The following is an 18,489-nucleotide window of genomic DNA, read 5'->3' on the forward strand; positions in this document are numbered from 1 at the left end:
CTTTGTTGTCCTTAAGCCATTTTGCCACAACTTTGGAGGTATGCTTGGGGTCATTGTCCATTTGGAAGACCCATTTGCGACTGAGCTTTAACTTCCTGGCTGATCTCTTGAGATGTTGCTTCAATATATCCACATAATTTTCCTTCCTCATGATTCCATCTATTTTGTGAAGTGCACCAGTCCCTCCTGCAGCTAAGCACCCCCACAACATGATGCTGTCACCCCCATGCTTCACGGTTGGGATGATGTTCTTCAGCTTGCAAGCCTCACCCTTTGTTCGTCCAAACATAACGATGGTCATTATGGCCAAACAGTTCCATTTTTGTTTCATTAGACCAGAGGAAATTTCTCCAAAAAGTAAGATCTTTGTCCCCATGTGCACTTTCAAACTGTAGTCTGGCTTTTTTTATGGCGGTTTTGGTTTTGTGGCTTCTTCCTTGCTGAGCAGCCTTTCAGGTTATGTTGATATAGGACTCGTTTTACTGTGGATATAGATACTTGTCTAACTGTTTCCTCCAGTATCTTCACAAGGTCCTTTACTGTTGTTCTGGGACTGATTTGCACTTTTCGCACCAAACTACGTTCATCACTTGGAGACAGAATGTGTCTCTTTCCTGAGCAGTATGATGTCTGCGTGGTCCCATGGTGTTTATACTTGCGTACTATTGTTTGTACAGATGAACGTGGTACCTTGGCTGATTTCTTTTGATTTTCCCATGATGTCAAGCAAAGAGGCACTGAGTTTGAAGGTAGGCCTTAAAATAAATTCACAGGTACACCTCCAATTTAGTACACCTCCTATCAGAAGCTAACTGGCTAATTGTCTAAAGGCTTGACATCATTTTCTGGAATTTTCCAAGCTGCTTAAAGGCACAATTAACTTAGTGTATGCAAACTTCTGACCCACTGGAATTGTGATATAGTCAATTAAAAGTGAAACAATCTGTCTGTAAACACTTGCTGGAAAAATGACTTGTGTCATGCACAAAGTAAATGTCATAAACGAGTTGCCAAAACTATTGTGTGCTAATATTAAATGTGTGGAGTGTTTAAAAAATGAGTTTTAATGACTTCAACCTAAGTGTATGTAAACTTCTGACATCAAATGTACTTAACGTCAGGTGTTTACAGGTGGAGTATTGTATGTCAGGCACCAATCTTTTCAAAAGATAGATTTAAACCATTGAAATTGTTAGTGTACAAATGTCTCCAGGACGACCCTCAACGGACAGACTGTTAACATGCTGACGTGAGGGCAAGTTTTATCCCAAAAAGCATTTACATAAAAATGAAATTAAATAAAAAATGTAATGTATTCTTAGGATCATATTCAATTACAAGACTTTTCCACAATTTGTTAATTCCCTGATACTTCCAGGTTGTCCATGACCAACAGAAACCCTGCTGTAGTAAGTGTTTTGAATAAGAATGCATCTTCAGAATTATTGGGTCTCAGTCCTGCTCCCACCTAAACTCAGACAAGAATCGAGAAACACTGATCTAAATACATAGGCATAGATTTAGATAGGGATGGACATGTCCCTACCAACTTTCTGAAAATTGGAAATGTCCTGACCTACATTTGGGCAATTGCACCACATAGAAAATACTTAAACTTTATACTCTTTTTCTTTTCATTGTAATGACTAAAGTATTATTATTCATGTGTAAATTATTGTCCAATCTCTTCTGAAACGGTGCAAAAATGGCAGTCACGTGGCACCTGTTACTTTTCTCAGCGCTGTTCAGGATGCACCAATCACAGTTGTTTGTGATTACTGCAGAAAGATTTCATCAAAATTAATTTTGGATTTCCATTTGTATCCAATGTCCAATCCTTAAAACAAATACTTTGTGTGCAAATGTTTCCTGCCCCACACACACACACACACACACAAAAAAAACATCTGCATGTGGCCCAGTGGAGGATTCAGCTTTTATAGCCAGCAAGCACCCTCTTGAGGAAGACACCTTTAAATTTGAATGACTGACTGTGTCAGGTAAGGCATGGATAAGAGGTGGAGATTTTGAAAATGCTAGTATAACTACACAAAAATAATTGGCATTCTAATTTAAGAATATTAATGGTGGTCAGCTGGGTTGCACAATATACTGTGCCAAATTTTGTTATATATCACTAATGAAGTTGCGGGATGATTTGAATGCATCATCAGTAAAGTTTATAAAGCTGCAGAGAGCAGAAGATTCTTGACACTCTTCTGGTATGTGTGTGTTCCATGATGACAGGTGTGTGTGAGAGAGTCTAGCAAGCAGCTTGTCAAAATGAGTTGGTCAACGTCAGCACAAGAATGTTTGCATTTTTAATGATTTTTTTTTTTCTGTACAAAATGTATCACAAACATTTGGCCAAGTTTTATTTTGTTCATCGGAGAAGAACATTGGGGTAAATAGGCATGTTGTCAAAAAAAAAACAAAAAAACAATAGGACTACAATTTACAAAATGTCTTGGATAACATTGTTTTCTCGATATAGATTGGAAATTGTATTTGATTTTGACATTACTCTTAGGTTTATTCGCATATTTCCGTTGCATTATACAAGTTTACTGCATGTCACATTTTTCCTCCATGTCATGCAGTTGTAGTGGTCAGTTCTTAACCTGTTTATTCTTCACAATTAAAACAAAAAACTAATATTTAATATGGTGGGGCAGAGAAATAAGAAATGAGACTTGTTATGAGGAAATAATGTTATTTTGGCTATATTACCAGACTGATTTTTCTTGCATTTTCTTAACACCTACAATTTGAATATTATCCTCCTTGCAATAATCCCTACCAACTTTCAAACCAAACCTACGACCTTGTCTAAATGACAAATAAATAAATACTATAAGCCATTGACCAACTGCAAATAAATAACATCGATACGATTAAAAAAAAAAAAAAAAAAAAGACAGCAAACAAAACAATGGCAATAAGCTTTTTATTTAAACATTAAGGCAGTGTCTTTTTTTTTTCGGTTTAATTTTTACACTGCTATCCACAAAGCTTGCTGGTGACCATGTTGAAATACAACAGTGTGAATATCAATTTTGCAGCAAATCACATAAATATGTACATCCTTTTAGGTCTATTTACATGCCTCGCTATAATACAGTGGGTCTTAAGAAAAAAAAAAGGAATATGAACAAATGGTTGTACAAAACAGATGTCACCCAAATACCCACTTAACGGTAATAGTAGCACCTCTTAAGTATGGGAAGGTTGTTTTACCGTTTCTGTCCTCTTCATTTCTTTTATGTTTGCTTCATTTGTGTTTGATTACAAATGAAATAGCCTCATCTAAGGAAAGTGCAATACTGTCCTCAGTAAAAAGGTCAACTGCAAAACTCAATCAAACAGTCATTATACAGGAAAAAGGGAGGGCTTGCTATACAAGAAAACAATGGATTTTAGAGTGACTTTTCCACTACATACAATACCGTCTGGAGTGATATGTCAGAGAGCGAATCTCAAAATCAGAGCATTCTGGGATGTTACCGTAAATGTTATGGTTTTAATATATACTGTTTGCACACCCTGTACAAGACCAGAAGGTTGTAGATGAGAGAGTATTTGGGATTGAAGTAAATGAAGATAAAGCCCCATTTTACAAAACCACACTAGGTAGTGCACTAAAACAGTCCTCGACCACTAGATCAAAGAAAAAGAAAAAAATGCCTCAAAACCCACAGTTGAAATTTCATCTTAATTCTTTTCCAAAAATATCCCCAGAAATCAAGTCTGAAGAACACAATAAGTATTGCAATTTGAACTGTTAAAGATAGTAAAAACGAGTGACAAAAGTCAAACAATACGAATTAAAACATTTCATTATATCTAATATGCATGCGAAACAATTAGTAATCCCACAGAGGTGATAAGAAAGACAGCTCTTCATGACAGGAGACAACTTTCAACAGTTAACTTTCATCGCAAAAGTCTCTTCTTTACAGTGTGCCTGTGTGACAAATTGTACAGCCCTGGCATAACGTGGAGAAAATAAATGAATAACTAATATATATATATATATATATATATATATATATAAACAAAGTTATCACTTCAGAAATGTTTGTCACTTAACACTAGAATTACTTAGAATTACCTTACAAAGTAAGGGATTACATATTATATGAGGTGTGGCATGTTGTCACCTCTTTATTCTATTATCTAGAATATATCTCCTCAAATGAGCGCATAGGAAAACAAACCTACTACGATCATGCACCCAAACCCTTTTTTCAACCACATGGAGCGAAAGTAAAGCAGCTCTCAGTGTATGTAATGTCAAAGAACTGGCCAGACAGCATGTTTTTTTTTTTTTTTTTTTTTTTTTCATGTAAGCAACAGATTTATCAAACTTCAGGTTTGTTGGGACATTCAGAGAGGGTTGAGAGGACAAAACCTGATAAAGCAGCTTCCCTCTAAAGACATGTCCACTCGCTCAACTCTCAACTTGTGATTGTCACAAGAGAGTGGAACACTTTGCAAGGTAGGTGACCAAACACAAACAAATCAACAAAATACTGTATAAGAAAACGAAAATAAATGCTGTTTAAAAAGTTGCATTCAAGTCAGTGTCCTTTAAAAGACACCAACATGAACCGTTGGCTGACTAAGTGCTTAACTCATTACATATAAAAATGACAACAAAAATATCAAAATAACATATGCAAACATGGTTCATGTAAATATAAAAACAATTAAAAATAGTGATGAGCTCAAAAAAAGGTCTCCCATCAACCCACACAGAGATAATGAAAGAAACTGAAGGATTGGTCAGCTAGAGTCATGTTCGAGTCTCAACAGGCTCTTACAAAAAAAAAAAAAAAAAAAAAAAAAAACAGCTCAGGTTGAAGTTATGATAACAAATAAACAGTATGTGTACCCTGTGAACCAATGATATGGCCTACCATGTAAACTCTCTGCAATGGCAATATAAGGACAGAAGTTTACAGGATAAGATGAAATGAAACTAAACCACTGCTTAAAAACCTCAACTTCACAGTTTAGCGCAGATCTCGGCTAACCTGTCTCGCTAAAACCATTTCTATTAATTGTCACATTTCTTCACATGCACAGACTCATTGTCATCTTGACAATGCAAGAACACACCCAGATGGCAAAACTAAAGGGATAGTTCGCCCAAAAATGAAAACTCTGTCAATTACTCACCCTCATGTTGTTCCAAACCCGTATGTCTTTCTGCTAGGCAGAATGTCAGTCACCGTTCAATTTCATTGCATAGAAAAAAAAAGATGCAATGAAAGTGAATGGTGACTGAGGCTAACATTCTGTCTAGCATCATCTTTTGTGTTCCATGGAGGAAATAAAGTCCAAATATGGGTTATGAACAACATGAGAGTGAGCAAATTATGGCAGAAACTATCCCTTTAAGAACAGAAATATAGGGCTGTAGCTTCATATAACCTTCTTGTGCACATGAGAACTAAAAGGGTGTACATATACATGTGTGGTTCTTATTTCTGCAGAGGATTTATCCAGCCTTTGCATTAAGCTACACACACGCACACAAACACACACAACATAAACAAGTTGCAGTTGTACTACAGTACAGGAGTGTGTGTGTGTCCTGAGCAGTCTAATGAGGAATGCTCCAAAGATGCATCAACACAACCGATGAGTCCATGAGTCAACTTTGATAAGGCCAGCAAGACAACACAAATTTAAGTATACGTGTATAGAAAAAAAAGACTAAAAAGTGATATTTCCTACAAGTAGTCCTGGAGTGATGGCACGTTAATACATGTGTGCACATTCACAAACAAACACACAGACACATCAACACACCTGTATGGAGCCAAAGTAATGCACTTTGACATAGTGCATGTGTGCTGGGGTGGATTACAGGAGTGTGATGTGTGTGTCTGTTTGTGCATGTATTAATGTGTGTGTAGAGATATCAGAGAGGACATGTGCATGTGTCTGATCATTTTCTTCCATAAAAACGGTCAGTTTGAGCATAGATAGACGTATGTACCTGTAAGTGTGTGTATCCTTGACTTTGTGTGTCAATATGGACATGAGTACATCTGTGTATGTTCACAAGCATCCCTGTTTTCATTAAGTTTCTGTTCATAAAGCAGCAAACGTTCAGTCGCTTAGTGTACATATAAGGTGTGTGTGAGAGTGTGTTCACTCGCTGTCAGACAGAGTCTCATATTGAGAGCAGAGCAGAGGTTTGGGTTCTTCTTCCCAGGTGCGGGGTTGAGTCTGGCTCTGTGGGGCCACTGACACTCCTGTTTGCGTAGGGGAGGGAGAGGGTCCCGACATCATCCCACTGGGGAGACGCATCTGCATGGTCAGAGGATTACAGGGGAATGGCGTGGGGCCTGCACAGAAGTAGGCAAATATGGACGTGTGTCTGAATGCCACTGATTGGTGTATCAAGTTTGATGACAGCATATATAATATATAATACACGTAAATTAAACTTGATAAATTAATACAGTAATAGCTAACCTTACATCAATACACCTAATAATCTGTATCTGTAAATCTTTAAAGGATAGTTCACCCAAAAATGAAATTTCTCTCATCATTTACTCACCCTCATGCCATCCCAGATGTGTATGACTTTTTTTCTTCTGCTGTACACAAACAAAGATTTTTAGAAGAATATCTCAGCTCCGTAGGTCTGGTCCATACAATTAATCCATGTCTTCTGAAGTGATCCAATCAGTTTTGGGTGGGAACAGACGAAAAATTAAAAGCTTTTGTCCATAATAAATCATGACATCAGCAGTCCCTTTGGCATTCATGATTACAAGCTCGACTGCACTTCCTAGCACCATCTGGTGCACTGCCAATGCGTCAAGCACTAGGAAGTGTAATTGAGCTTAAAACCATGATCGTGCCTAGAGAATGCATGCACATGCTGTATGGCAAGATATTCAGTAAAAATTAGTAACATTTTGGTCTGTTCTCACCCAAAATCTAATGAATTAGATTGCTTCAGAAGACATGGATCAAACCACTGGAGTCATATGGATTACTTTTATGCTGCCCTTATGTGCTTTTAGACCTTCAAAGTTTTGGTCAACGTTCACTTGCATTTAAATGACCTGCAGAGCTGAGATCTTCTTCTAAAAATCTTTGTTTGTGTTCTGGTGAAGAAAGAAAGTCATACACATCTGGGATGGCATGAGGGTGAGTAAATGATGAGAGAATTTTCATTTTTGGGTGAACTATTCCTTTAATAAAAAAAACACACTGATAAACAGCATTTAACAAAATATTTATTTCGCAAGTAAACGTGACATGCTGCACAGGGACTTTTGAGAACACTATTGAGGGATGACTCAAATGAATTGTTATTTTAATTTAATTTGCTAAAATGAATTGGACTTCCCAATGTTACTTGAGAGACAGAACATTTTTGTTTTTGTTTGTGATTTAACACCATGCCAGCTTCCAAGTCTATTTTCATTGCAAAAAAAAAAATATATATTTATGTAATAAAAGGGTACAGTGATTAAAACCTATATAAGTTTTTTTTTAATCTACTTCTAGTAAAACTCAAAACTGACTCTGGACTGACTTTGTTAAAAATCTTTTTAAAAGTGTCATAATATTTTTGAAGGAAAGCACTTTTGATTATTCCTGAATCTCACTCGGCTGTGTTTAATATTATGCGACAGCTATGTAATTTTTTTGTCACTTTTACTACACTGTTACTTGTTAGAAAAAAAAAAAAAGCTTGTTACTGTTAAAGGCTTTTAATCAGCTACTGTAAAACTACTAAAAATGTAGTGAGCAAGCGTTGCTACTTTTTAACTTGTTTCTCCCCTGCACTGTGTACCTGTCGATGAGGGTCTGTCCTCCCACACTCTGTTGGTGAGTGGGGTGTGACGGTTGCTGTCTCCCTCAGAGTGGACGGAAGACACAGACGAAGGTCTCTCACCACCACACAGACCAGGAGACTTAGTCTTGCGACTATTAGAGCGCCCACTTCCTTTTGATTTACCTACAAGAACAAGCATGCATATTAGACAGACCAACAATTGAGACATCTGAAAGTGTCCATGTTTTGTTTTAAATATCAAGTAAACAGTGTTTTGACATCAAGAACTATTCACCACCATTAATCCATGCTGCACCTTAAGTGACATGCAAATCACTGAAACTGGCCCTGTACTTCACAAACACATTTTGTCCATATTATGGGACTCCCTGTTGACTTCCATTGTTTGTACAGACACATTTAGCCAATTTTTGATATGTGAATTAATACATTTTTTATTACTTTTGGAAACAAGTTATTTCCTTGTAGTTTCAGGATTTATTATTTTTTGTATGGACATTTGGTAGGGACAAAGCCTTTCATACAAGCTTCCATGAAGGTACAGTAGGTGGTTTCATTTGGTGCACCTGGAAGGGAGTAGGGGTCTTCAGAACGGCCATCAGCTGTAGCTGGCGGCACTGCAGCAGCTGGCACACTCATTGAGTTAACAGGGTTGGAAGGCGAGCGATCGTCCATCTGGTCATCATATTTGCCCATAAGGGCTTTCCTAATGATGGCCTCCAGACCTATAGTATTACCGCTTGACTCTGGAGCCGGGTGACTGCGCACACTCACAGGTCCTAAGAGAGACAATACAGTAGTTGTATTAAAGGAACAGAAAAGTGTGAAGTGTTGTCTTTTTGACACCGTGTCTACATTGGAAGCGACCAATGATGTGTTGCTACATGCCAAGTGTCAAAGCTACATGGTATCTAAGAATGTTCACAAAGACCAATCAGCTGTAAGCTTGATACTAGACTTCAGCAACAGTAAAATGGGTAAATAACTATGTATCCAGCTTGATTTTCAATGGAAATTCATTAAAAAGTATGATTTCTTTTTTTTAACAATTTTTATTGATTCCATTCAACAAATTAAATCAACATAACAGAAAATGCGGAATCAAATTATATAAATGTAAACCCTTCCCCCCAAAGCCCCCCCCGACACAAACACGCACCCCAGTGGCCATAAATAAACTCATTTTCAGCAAACTTAACACGTAAATATTTGTATGAACATAGAAAGATTCAACAACTAAGACATAAACTGAACAAGTTTCACAGACATGTGACTAACAGAAATTGAATAATGTGTCCCTGAACAAAGGGGGGGGGGTCAAAATCAAAAGTAACAGTCAGTATCTGGTGTGGCCACCAGCTGCATTAAGTACTGCAGTGCATCTCCTCCTCATGGACTGCACCAGATTTGCCAGTTCTTGCTGTGAGATGTTACCCCAATCTTCCACCAAGGCACCTGCAAGTTCCCGGACATTTCTGGGGAGGAATAGGACGTGCTCAATGGGACTGAGATCCGGGCTCTTCGCTGGCCATAGCAGAACACTGACATTCCTGTCTTGCAGGAAATCATGCACAGAACGAGCAGTATGGCTGGTGGCATTGTCATGCTGGAGGGTCATGTCAGGATGAGCCTGCAGGAAGGGTACCACATGAGGGAGGAGGATGTCTTCTCTGTAACGCACAGCATTGAGATTACCTGCAATGACAAGCTCAGTCCGATGATGCTGTGACACACAGCCCCAGACCATGATGGACCCTCCACCTCCATATCGATCCCGCTCCAGAGTACAGGCCTCGATGTAATGCTCATTCCTTCCACCATAAACAAGAGTCCGACCATCACCCCTGGTGAGACAAAACCGTGACTCGTCAGTGAAGAGCACTTTTTGCCAGTCCTGTCTGGTCCAGTGAAGGTGGGTTTGTGCCCATAGGTGATGCTGTTGCCGGTGATGTCTGGTAAGGACCTGCCTTACAACAGGCCTGTAAGCCCTCAGTCAAGCTTCTCTCAGCCTATTGCGGACAATCTGAGCATTGATGGAGGGATTTTGCGTTCCTAGTGTAACTCGGGCTGTTGTTGTTGCCATCCTGTACTTGTCTCGCAGGTGTGATATTCGGATGTACCGATCCTGCGCAGGTGTTGTTACACGTGGTCTGCCACTGCGAGGATGATCAGCTGTTCTTCCTGTCTCCCTTTAGCGCTGTCTTAGGCATCTCACATTATGGACATTGCAATTTATTGCCCTGGCCACATCTGCAGTCCTCATACCTCCATGCAGCATGCCTAAGGCACGTTCACGCAGATGAGCAGGGACCGTGGGCATCTTTCTTTTGGTGTTTTTCAGAGTCAGTAGAAAGATCTCTATACTATACCAAGCCTATACAATCTAGAGGAGGTCCAACAGAATCGATGTAAAATCTTAAATTGCATCAGACTTGCATCTCTAAATGTAGACTTGATGTTTTTTTTTTTAATCCAAGCCCACACTCCCTCCTCCAATACCAAGTTTAAATCTTTCTCCCATAATCTCTTGAGATAAGTTAAAGCTCCGTCCCCCAGACTCTGAATTATCAGGGAATAATATACTGATGCCTCATGACCTTTTCCAAAAGCAGTAATTACCACTCCCAGAGTGTCTGCCGCTTTAGGGGGGGGTGTTTGCTACTCCCAAAAATAGTACAGAGCAGGTGGCGCAGCTGTAAATACCTAAAGAACTGAGATCTGGAAATCCTAAATTGTTGAACCATATTCTCAAAGGATCTCAACACTTCACTCTTATATAGGTCACCGAGCGTATTAACCTCCCTCACAATCCACTCTGACCAGCAGAAAGAGGTCTTATTAATACATAATTTTGGGTTCAGCCATATGCTCGAGGCTACATTTAAATAAATGTCCGAATTAAACACTCTGGACACTTTTGTTCATACCACGTGCAAATGCGAGATAACGGGGTGTAACTTAACTTCTCCGGTTAGTTTAGTAGAGAGGCTTTGCAATGACAAAATAGGGGCAAGAACTTCCTGTTCAATACAAAACCAAGGAGAGGCTCTCTCAGGTGGAAATTACCAATGAACCAAATATCTGAGACCAAATGCCTAATAATAAAACAAAAACTTGGGTAGGCCTAGCCCACCTTTGTCAATCGGCCTATGTAACTTATTGAAATGTAATCTGGCACACTTACCATTCCAAATGAAGGACTTCGCTATGCTATCAAATTGCTTGAAATAAGAGAGGGGGATATTTACAGGGAGAGATTGTAGCAGGTAGTTGAATTCTGGAATACAATTCATTTTAATAACATTAACCTTCCCAAACATAGATAAATGTAATGAAGCCCACCTGCCCACAATGCTCGAAAACCTTTTTATTAAGGGGTCAAAATTAACTAACTAAATCACACAGATTTGCTGGGAATAAAATGCCCAAATACTTAATGACCTGTTTGGGCCACTGGAAGGTGCCCGGCTGAAAAGCCGTCACTGGGCAGTACGCTGTCAGAGCCAAAGCTCCGGATTTAGACCAATTGACTCTGTATCCTGAGAACCTAGAAAAGGAATTAATAATTCTGTGGAGGCAAGGCATAGATCTAGTGGGGTCAGCAACGAATAATAAAATATCATCTGTGTAAAGCAAAAGCTTATGCGCCACACCTCCCACCACCACCCCTGGAAATTATCTTCCTTATCGCGGCTGCTAATGGTCCCAGGGCAAGACAGAACAATAATGGGGAAAGAGGGCAACCCTGCTGGGTGCCCCTATCCAGAGTAAAATAATCTGAAATTAATCCATTTGTCTGTACCGCCGCTACCGGGTGTCTATAAAGTAACTTAATCCATCCAATAAAAGTATTCCCGAACCCGTATATTTCCAAAATCTTAAAACGATAATCCCATTCTACCATATCAATTGCCTTTTCGGCATCCAGTGAGATGGCAGCAACCAGAGTCTGATTATTCGCCACGGACCACATGATATTGATGAAACGCCTAATGTTATCCGAAGAGCTGTGGCCCCGATTAAACCCCACCTGATCTATATGTATAAGAGATGTCATAACTTAATCGGTTAGCCAAAATTTTTGACAACATTTTTACGTCTAGCTGGATCAGGGAAATTGGATGTTAACTCTTACACTCGCTTGGATCTTTGTCCTTTTTAAGAATCAGACTGATCCGGGCTTGTGTCATGGTTGGTGGAAGCTTTCCATTCTTTAATGATTTCGTATAAATTTCTGTAGCATAAGATCTATACAATTCAGCGGCAAAGCCATCTGGCCCCGGAGCCTTGCCTGTAGGCAAGGCCTTAATTACATTGCCAAGCTTCTTCAAGGTTATCTCAGAATCAAGATCATTTTTTTGCTCAGTCGTCAGTTTAGGGAGATCAAATGATTCTACAAAGTTTCTAACATCTTTATCAGTAGACGAAGATGTGGAACTATAGAGATCAAGATAGAATTCTTTAAAAGCATTATTAATATCAATGGCCAAGGTAAATATTTCACCACCAGCAGGTTTCACTGAGGGAATGGTAGAAAAAGACTCTCTCTGCTTTATATATCTAACTAAAAGCTTCCCTGCTTTGTCCCCCGACTCAAAGTACGACTGTCTTGCCCTGAATAGCCAAAACTCCACCTTCCGGGGCAAAATAGTATTATATCTGTATTTCAATCGGGTCAATTCACTGAGGCCATCAGACGACATTCGGTGCTTCAGCTCTGCCTTGGCACTTTTAATATTCCCTTCCAACTCCACAAGTTCTCGTGCTTTGGATTTTTTGGTGAATGAGGCATACTGTATGATCCGACCCCTAAGAACTGCCTTAAGTGGAATTCAGGATTTTGCAAAAGGGATACATTAAAGCGCCAACTATATGATTTCTTTTTCTCTATATGTGGCATCACCTCTAAACTCACCAGGGCATGATCTGAGACTAAAATGTTTCCAATTGAGCAGTCAACAACAGATGAAATGAGGGACTTAGATATATAAAAAAAATCTATTCTAGAATAAATCTTACGGACTGATGAAAAAAAATTATAGTCCCTACAAATAGGTTCAAAAGTCTCCAAATATCTGTAAGACCAAGATTTTTACACATCCTGTGAAGCGTCAATGTTGCTCTAGGAGGCTTCCACACTTTTACTTCACAATGAGTCCATCAATAGATTAAAGTCTCCTCCCAATATTATATCATGAGGGGTGCCAGCAGCTTGCAACATCCCTTCAAGATCTATTAAAAATCCCTGATCATCAGTGTTAGGTGCGTAAATATTAGCCAAAATAAGACTTTGTCCCTGAATTTCTGCTAAAACAATTATGACTCTTCCTAATTTATCTTTAATCAGTTTGAGGCATTTGAATTAAAGATGCATTTCTTGAAGAAACACTATCATATTTCTTACATTTAAGAAGAGAAATAACCTCCCTTCTTTTTATGGGGTGCCCCAACACATTCACATTCCACGTGAACAGAGACAATCCACTCATATTAACATTTGACATTTTGACATATGAGAAAAAAAATGTGTCAGAAACAAAATTATAAAGACCACATTCCAACATTAGTGCAACAATCAAACCCCAACCTTCCTCCCGAACCAAACAAACAGAAAAAAGAAAAACGTGCGCATTAACCCCGCGCATGACAGCGCCAACTGGCGTCCATCCCTCTAAACTCAAACTGTCCATGTACGCCTACGAGAGCCCCTGTGACAACTTTGCTGTCGGATTGCTCAAATCAGGTGATTCTATACAAATTTTGTGAGACAGAATTACACAACAGAAGATAATCTATAAAACAAACTCCAGCCAATAGGCAGAATAAACACAAAGAACGTGTAGATTAATTCACATAACTATACCGAAGGTGTGTTCCTCCACAAAACAAACTCTAGCCGCTAGCGGAACCAGCACAAAAAAAAAAAAAAAAGAAAAGAAAAAAAGGCCATTCAGTTTCCTCGGACAGTCAGTTGAATTTTCAGTGAGCCGGCCCATTCGACTGCTACATGAGTGCAAATGACAATGACCCAAAAAGTAAAAAATATCCAGCACAAAAAGAAACAAAAAAGGTGCTCAGTTTCCTCAGACAGTCAAGTGAATGATCAGTGAGTCGGTCCACTTGGCTGCAATGAGTACCACAAAGTAACTTTCTCAGGCCATTGACTTTATGAAGGACATCGCTTGTTGGGGACATGTAAATATTTTACGGCCATCTTTAGCATCTATTCTCAATTTGGCCAGGAACATCAGTGCAAAAGCAACCTTCCGTTGATGTAAGAGTTTCTTGCATTCCTTGAATTGATCAAGTTTCTCTCGTCGAATTCGCAATATCTGGGAACAAGAAAATGTTGTGGTTCTTCCAAGAAAGCCTTCCTTTACTCCTCGCGTAACACGCGATCTTTATCGGATGATCTCAGAAATTTGGCCAGAATTGATCGGGGCCTGTCTCCCTCAGCCGATCGCTGAGTCGGAACCCTGTGAGCTAGCTCGATTTCCAGCTTATGGCCTGTTATGTCGAACAGGCTCAGAAAGAGCCCATCCAGGAATTCCACCATATCCCGATATCCTTCTTCGTCCTCAGGAATTCCAACAATTTAGGACGTTATTCCGCTGGTTACAATTCTCCAAATGCTCCAACTTCTCCCAGACGTGCTCCAAATCCACCTTGGTCACTAGCGGATTAGCAGCTAATTCCCTCTCCGATGACTCCAGAAAATCGATCCATTTCTCAACATCCCCCACTCTTGTAACCACCTCAGAGAATTTCATCTCCATGGCAGTGATTGATCGACGTATTACAACAAGATCCTCCAAATCAGCAACAACCTTCGTCAACATAATCAACAATTCTCGCCGGATTTCCTTCACTTCTCTGGCCAAATAGCTCGGGACCTCTGGGGGGGGGGGGGGGGGGCATCAACTTGAGCACGTAAGTGTCTTTTAATGTCTCCAGAGCCCGAGGATTTTGAATTCTTTTACATATTGTCTTCCTAGAACAGTCAAGGATCAGGGTGTACTGAATCTCACCGGTTTACGACCTAAAAAGTATTAAAACTAGCAAAGTGCACAGAGCTCGCCGTTCACACGTCCGAACCTCGTCATGGCGTCACGTGACTTCCCCCAAAGTAGTCCAGAAACCAGAAAAATCATGAGCTTGCATTGATATAACAGCAGTAAAAAAATAAAAAGAATAAAAAGAATCTATAGCAATCAATACACACATTTGATATATGTAAATAAAACAATTTTATTTCTTAGCAACAGAGGAACTAAAGAGGATTGAGAAGCTCTGCAGTGCATCAAAAATAAAAACAGCTCATTCGAGAACTGAAGGTGCATTGTGCTGCAACAAATGCTTTCAGTATAAACCGTGCGATTGTTTAAAATGGGGCAAATATCTTCCATGAAAATGGACAATAGTGTCATTTATACAGTGATGGTGCTGATTAATAACAGCTGCACTTCAGTGCACGAGCTCATTAACGTGTCGGTGGTGACTGAGTCATAAGTGTCCCAATGTTCAGTGGATGAGCATCCTTGCCAGTGCCCGAATTCATGTTCACGATACACTGTTTCATGACATAGGGGGCTAGGGAGCTGATTGAGACGCAGGGAAGGTGTGAAACATTGTTTAAACTGTCAAATGTTTTCCAGTTTAGACAATCAGTTCACAATTAGTACTCAGTATGTCTAAGACATGTGGAGCTGCTCACCTGCATTCGTAGAGGCAGGCATATTGAAGATTTCTGTCCCAGGTTGGCCCTGGTCTAAAAGAGAGACAGGAAATTACAGGTTTGGGACCTTTCAGACAGCAACAAATACATACATATCAATGCTGTGTGTTTAACCAGCAAATTTAGTCCCTTAAACTCACTGAATTCAGCCTCGGTGCCGACCACCATCTTCTTAATCATTTCCTTTTTGCTCTTGACAATGGCCGAGTTGCTCTCGGTCAGTTTACTGAAGAAGGCTGGTGGCTGAGAGCTGCTGGCTGGAGAACGAGATCCCATTCTGAGAAAGGTACAGAAAATGAGCAATGAAAATACAGTATGACAATTTGTTTTGTGAGTGTGCAAAAATGAATGTGCTTATTTGTTATACCCCTGCTCAGCTTGTTCATTGGGGTAGGTGGCTCCTGGTGTCTCAGGCTCTGAAACGGCCCCTGGTGGTGAAACTGGTTCAATACCATCTGCAGCCAGACTCACTGGAGATGCCTTCCTCTGAGGAGACCTGCAATGCACAAACATCACAACAGCACTAAATACACATAATTCACAAGCCATTAATTAATATATAAGCTATGGAACTAAACAGGACCTTGATGACCTTGTATTAAAGTATTTCACCACAATGACTACAGAATAACCTCACATTCTAATTTCCGGATTTTAACAAATGTTAAATATTCTCTTGTTACGGAGTTGGTAATGTATTAGATAGTGTAGGCTTGTCTGTCTCTGTACCTGTCTCTAACTCTCTCCCTCTCAGCAGCAGAGCCCTCTGGGGTGTAGCGCGTGTTAGGATTGGATTCTGTGGGGGTCTGAGCCTGGGGTGCACTGGGTGGACGTGTGAGGTCCAGAACAGGAGAGCTGTGGTACCCAAAGACTGGCTGCAGCGCTGACTGACCTCCAATTTGCCCTTGCTGTGACTGTCGTGTGTAGTCTTTGGTGATCACCTCCTGTAAAGAGAAGACTTTCATCTGGAGATGTGCATGCAGTGGGGACAACTAAATGCTCACTACATATCACAACTAAATATGCACACAAATCACTGGAGCCAATGTGTAAATACACTATATGGTGAAGAGTATGTTGACACACACTTCTTATTAATAGGTTTGGCTATTTCAGCAACACCCATTAGTAACATGTTCATTGAATCAAGCATACAGCCACACAATCTCCTTAGACAAACATTTACAGCAGAATGGAGCATACCAACTAGATCAGTGACTATCAAAGTGACACTGTAATAGGATGCCACTTGTAAACTGGTTAACAGGGTCTGGTGTGGAAGAACTGCACAGGCATGCTCAAAGCCCAGACCTGAACCCTACTGAACACCTTTTACATAAATTTGAACACAAACTATGAATCAGGGGCCAGATTCACAGAATGTTCTAATGAAAAAAGTTCTTAGGATAAATTATGAGTAGTTTGTAAGAATGTTCCTAAGTGCAATTCTTGAAAAATTCTTACATTCTCATATTTTTTCTGAAGAATGTCCTAATTGTTTTCCTTAAGAATAAAATGACAGGCTTTGACATTGTCTTGTTATACTAGCCTGCTCATAAGGTTGCCTTGTCTAATAAAACAAATTAAAAACTTCAACACCGGTAAATCGTAACGATAACTATCTATCTATCCATTACTCATTTTTTTTAAGCAGCAAGCACCTCGCAATCATTTTTTTTTTAAATGTAAAGTGTGTGAGATGTGTTAATTTAATGACATTAACCATCATATACGTTCAATGTAGCTAGTATTATAATGTTGTAATGCTTAATATGTGTGACCCTCCATCATTTTGAATCGCTCTGACCCAGAAACACATTCTGAGTTTTATGCACTAAAGTAAAAATGACAATCAATTAATTAAAATAATAATATATATCGAAGACTGCGGAGAGAGTGAATCCGATTGAATTGACTAGCATGATTGGTCACCACATTAAGAAGCTTCAAAACAATATTTATTGTTTGAATTTCGTGAGAAAATTTACATGGTTTGAAAGTGGAAATTAAAAATAACAAACAAAACAATCAAAAATGTGTTTTATTCTAAAATCACAATTCTACATTCACAGCCTCTTTGCGGCTTCCGACTCAACATGATAGAAGGTGTCACATTTCAAACAACCCAGTAAATACATTAAACATCTTACCTTTTGGGATTTAAGACAACTGTGAGTTTATCCTTACTTTAAGATGTTTTTTATGAATATTTTTTAGAACAATTTGTTTTTTTTCGAGAATTTGAATTCTTCGTACATTTTTTCTTAAGAAAAAATTTCTTTTTTGTGAATCCGGCCCCTGGCCCCATCACCAAACATCAGTGACTGACCTCACTGATGTTCTTTTGAAAAAATGGGAGAAAATTCCTGCAGCCATGTTCCAACACAGAGTGGAAGCTGTTATAGAAGGAAAGGGAGGTTCAACTCCCAATGAACGCTCATGGTTTTGAAATGAACTGTTCAACAAGCACATATGGGTGTAGTCTTCAGGTGTCCACAAACTTTTGGCCATATAGTGTGCATATAATTATATGACCTATTATGATCTCAAAATCTGCATACTCACATACATTCAGACAGAAACACTTACACTGATGTGCTGGGCAAGCGTGACCACTCTCTGAGAGCCTTTCACTGCAGGGGACTGTGGCTGCTGACCTGGAGAGAGTCTGTCCTCAGACCCATACAGATGCTGTTCAAGTGCCTTCTGTTGAGCTGGAGAAGTGACGGAGAAACACACGCACACATACATGCACACAAACATGAACACACGCAGACAAGTAGAGAAAAAAAAAACATAAAAGTTCAGTTGAGTATGGTGTAGAAAGGTCTGGTGTACTCTGAAGGTAAGAGCAGAGATGGGTGTGTAAGCGGTGCGGTCACACACAGGCTCTGGAATTACTCAATGACTTGCTCACATGTGT

General features: G+C 39.4%; 1 protein-coding gene across 4 annotated transcripts in view; it reads right to left on the bottom strand.

Annotated features, from left to right (window-relative positions):
• Positions 1–2,930: 2,930 nt before the first annotated feature.
• Positions 2,931–18,489, bottom strand: part of LOC127424126 (nuclear receptor corepressor 2-like) — a 164,937-nt gene continuing 149,378 nt past the window's right edge. For all 4 annotated transcript variants that reach the window (XM_051669046.1, XM_051669045.1, XM_051669044.1 and 1 more), the window contains 8 exons: positions 18,156–18,280; positions 16,296–16,510; positions 15,934–16,062; positions 15,707–15,843; positions 15,546–15,599; positions 8,398–8,610; positions 7,829–7,993; positions 2,931–6,359 (listed from right to left, as the gene is read on the bottom strand). In XM_051669046.1, the coding sequence (XP_051525006.1) occupies positions 6,163–6,359; positions 7,829–7,993; positions 8,398–8,610; positions 15,546–15,599; positions 15,707–15,843; positions 15,934–16,062; positions 16,296–16,510; positions 18,156–18,280 (1,235 nt within the window). In that variant the 3' untranslated portion in view covers positions 2,931–6,162. The remainder of the gene's footprint in view (positions 6,360–7,828; positions 7,994–8,397; positions 8,611–15,545; positions 15,600–15,706; positions 15,844–15,933; positions 16,063–16,295; positions 16,511–18,155; positions 18,281–18,489) is intronic.

The sequence above is a fragment of the Myxocyprinus asiaticus genome, chromosome 33 (assembly GCF_019703515.2).
Source record: "Myxocyprinus asiaticus isolate MX2 ecotype Aquarium Trade chromosome 33, UBuf_Myxa_2, whole genome shotgun sequence".
Classification (NCBI taxonomy): Eukaryota; Metazoa; Chordata; class Actinopteri; order Cypriniformes; family Catostomidae; genus Myxocyprinus; species Myxocyprinus asiaticus.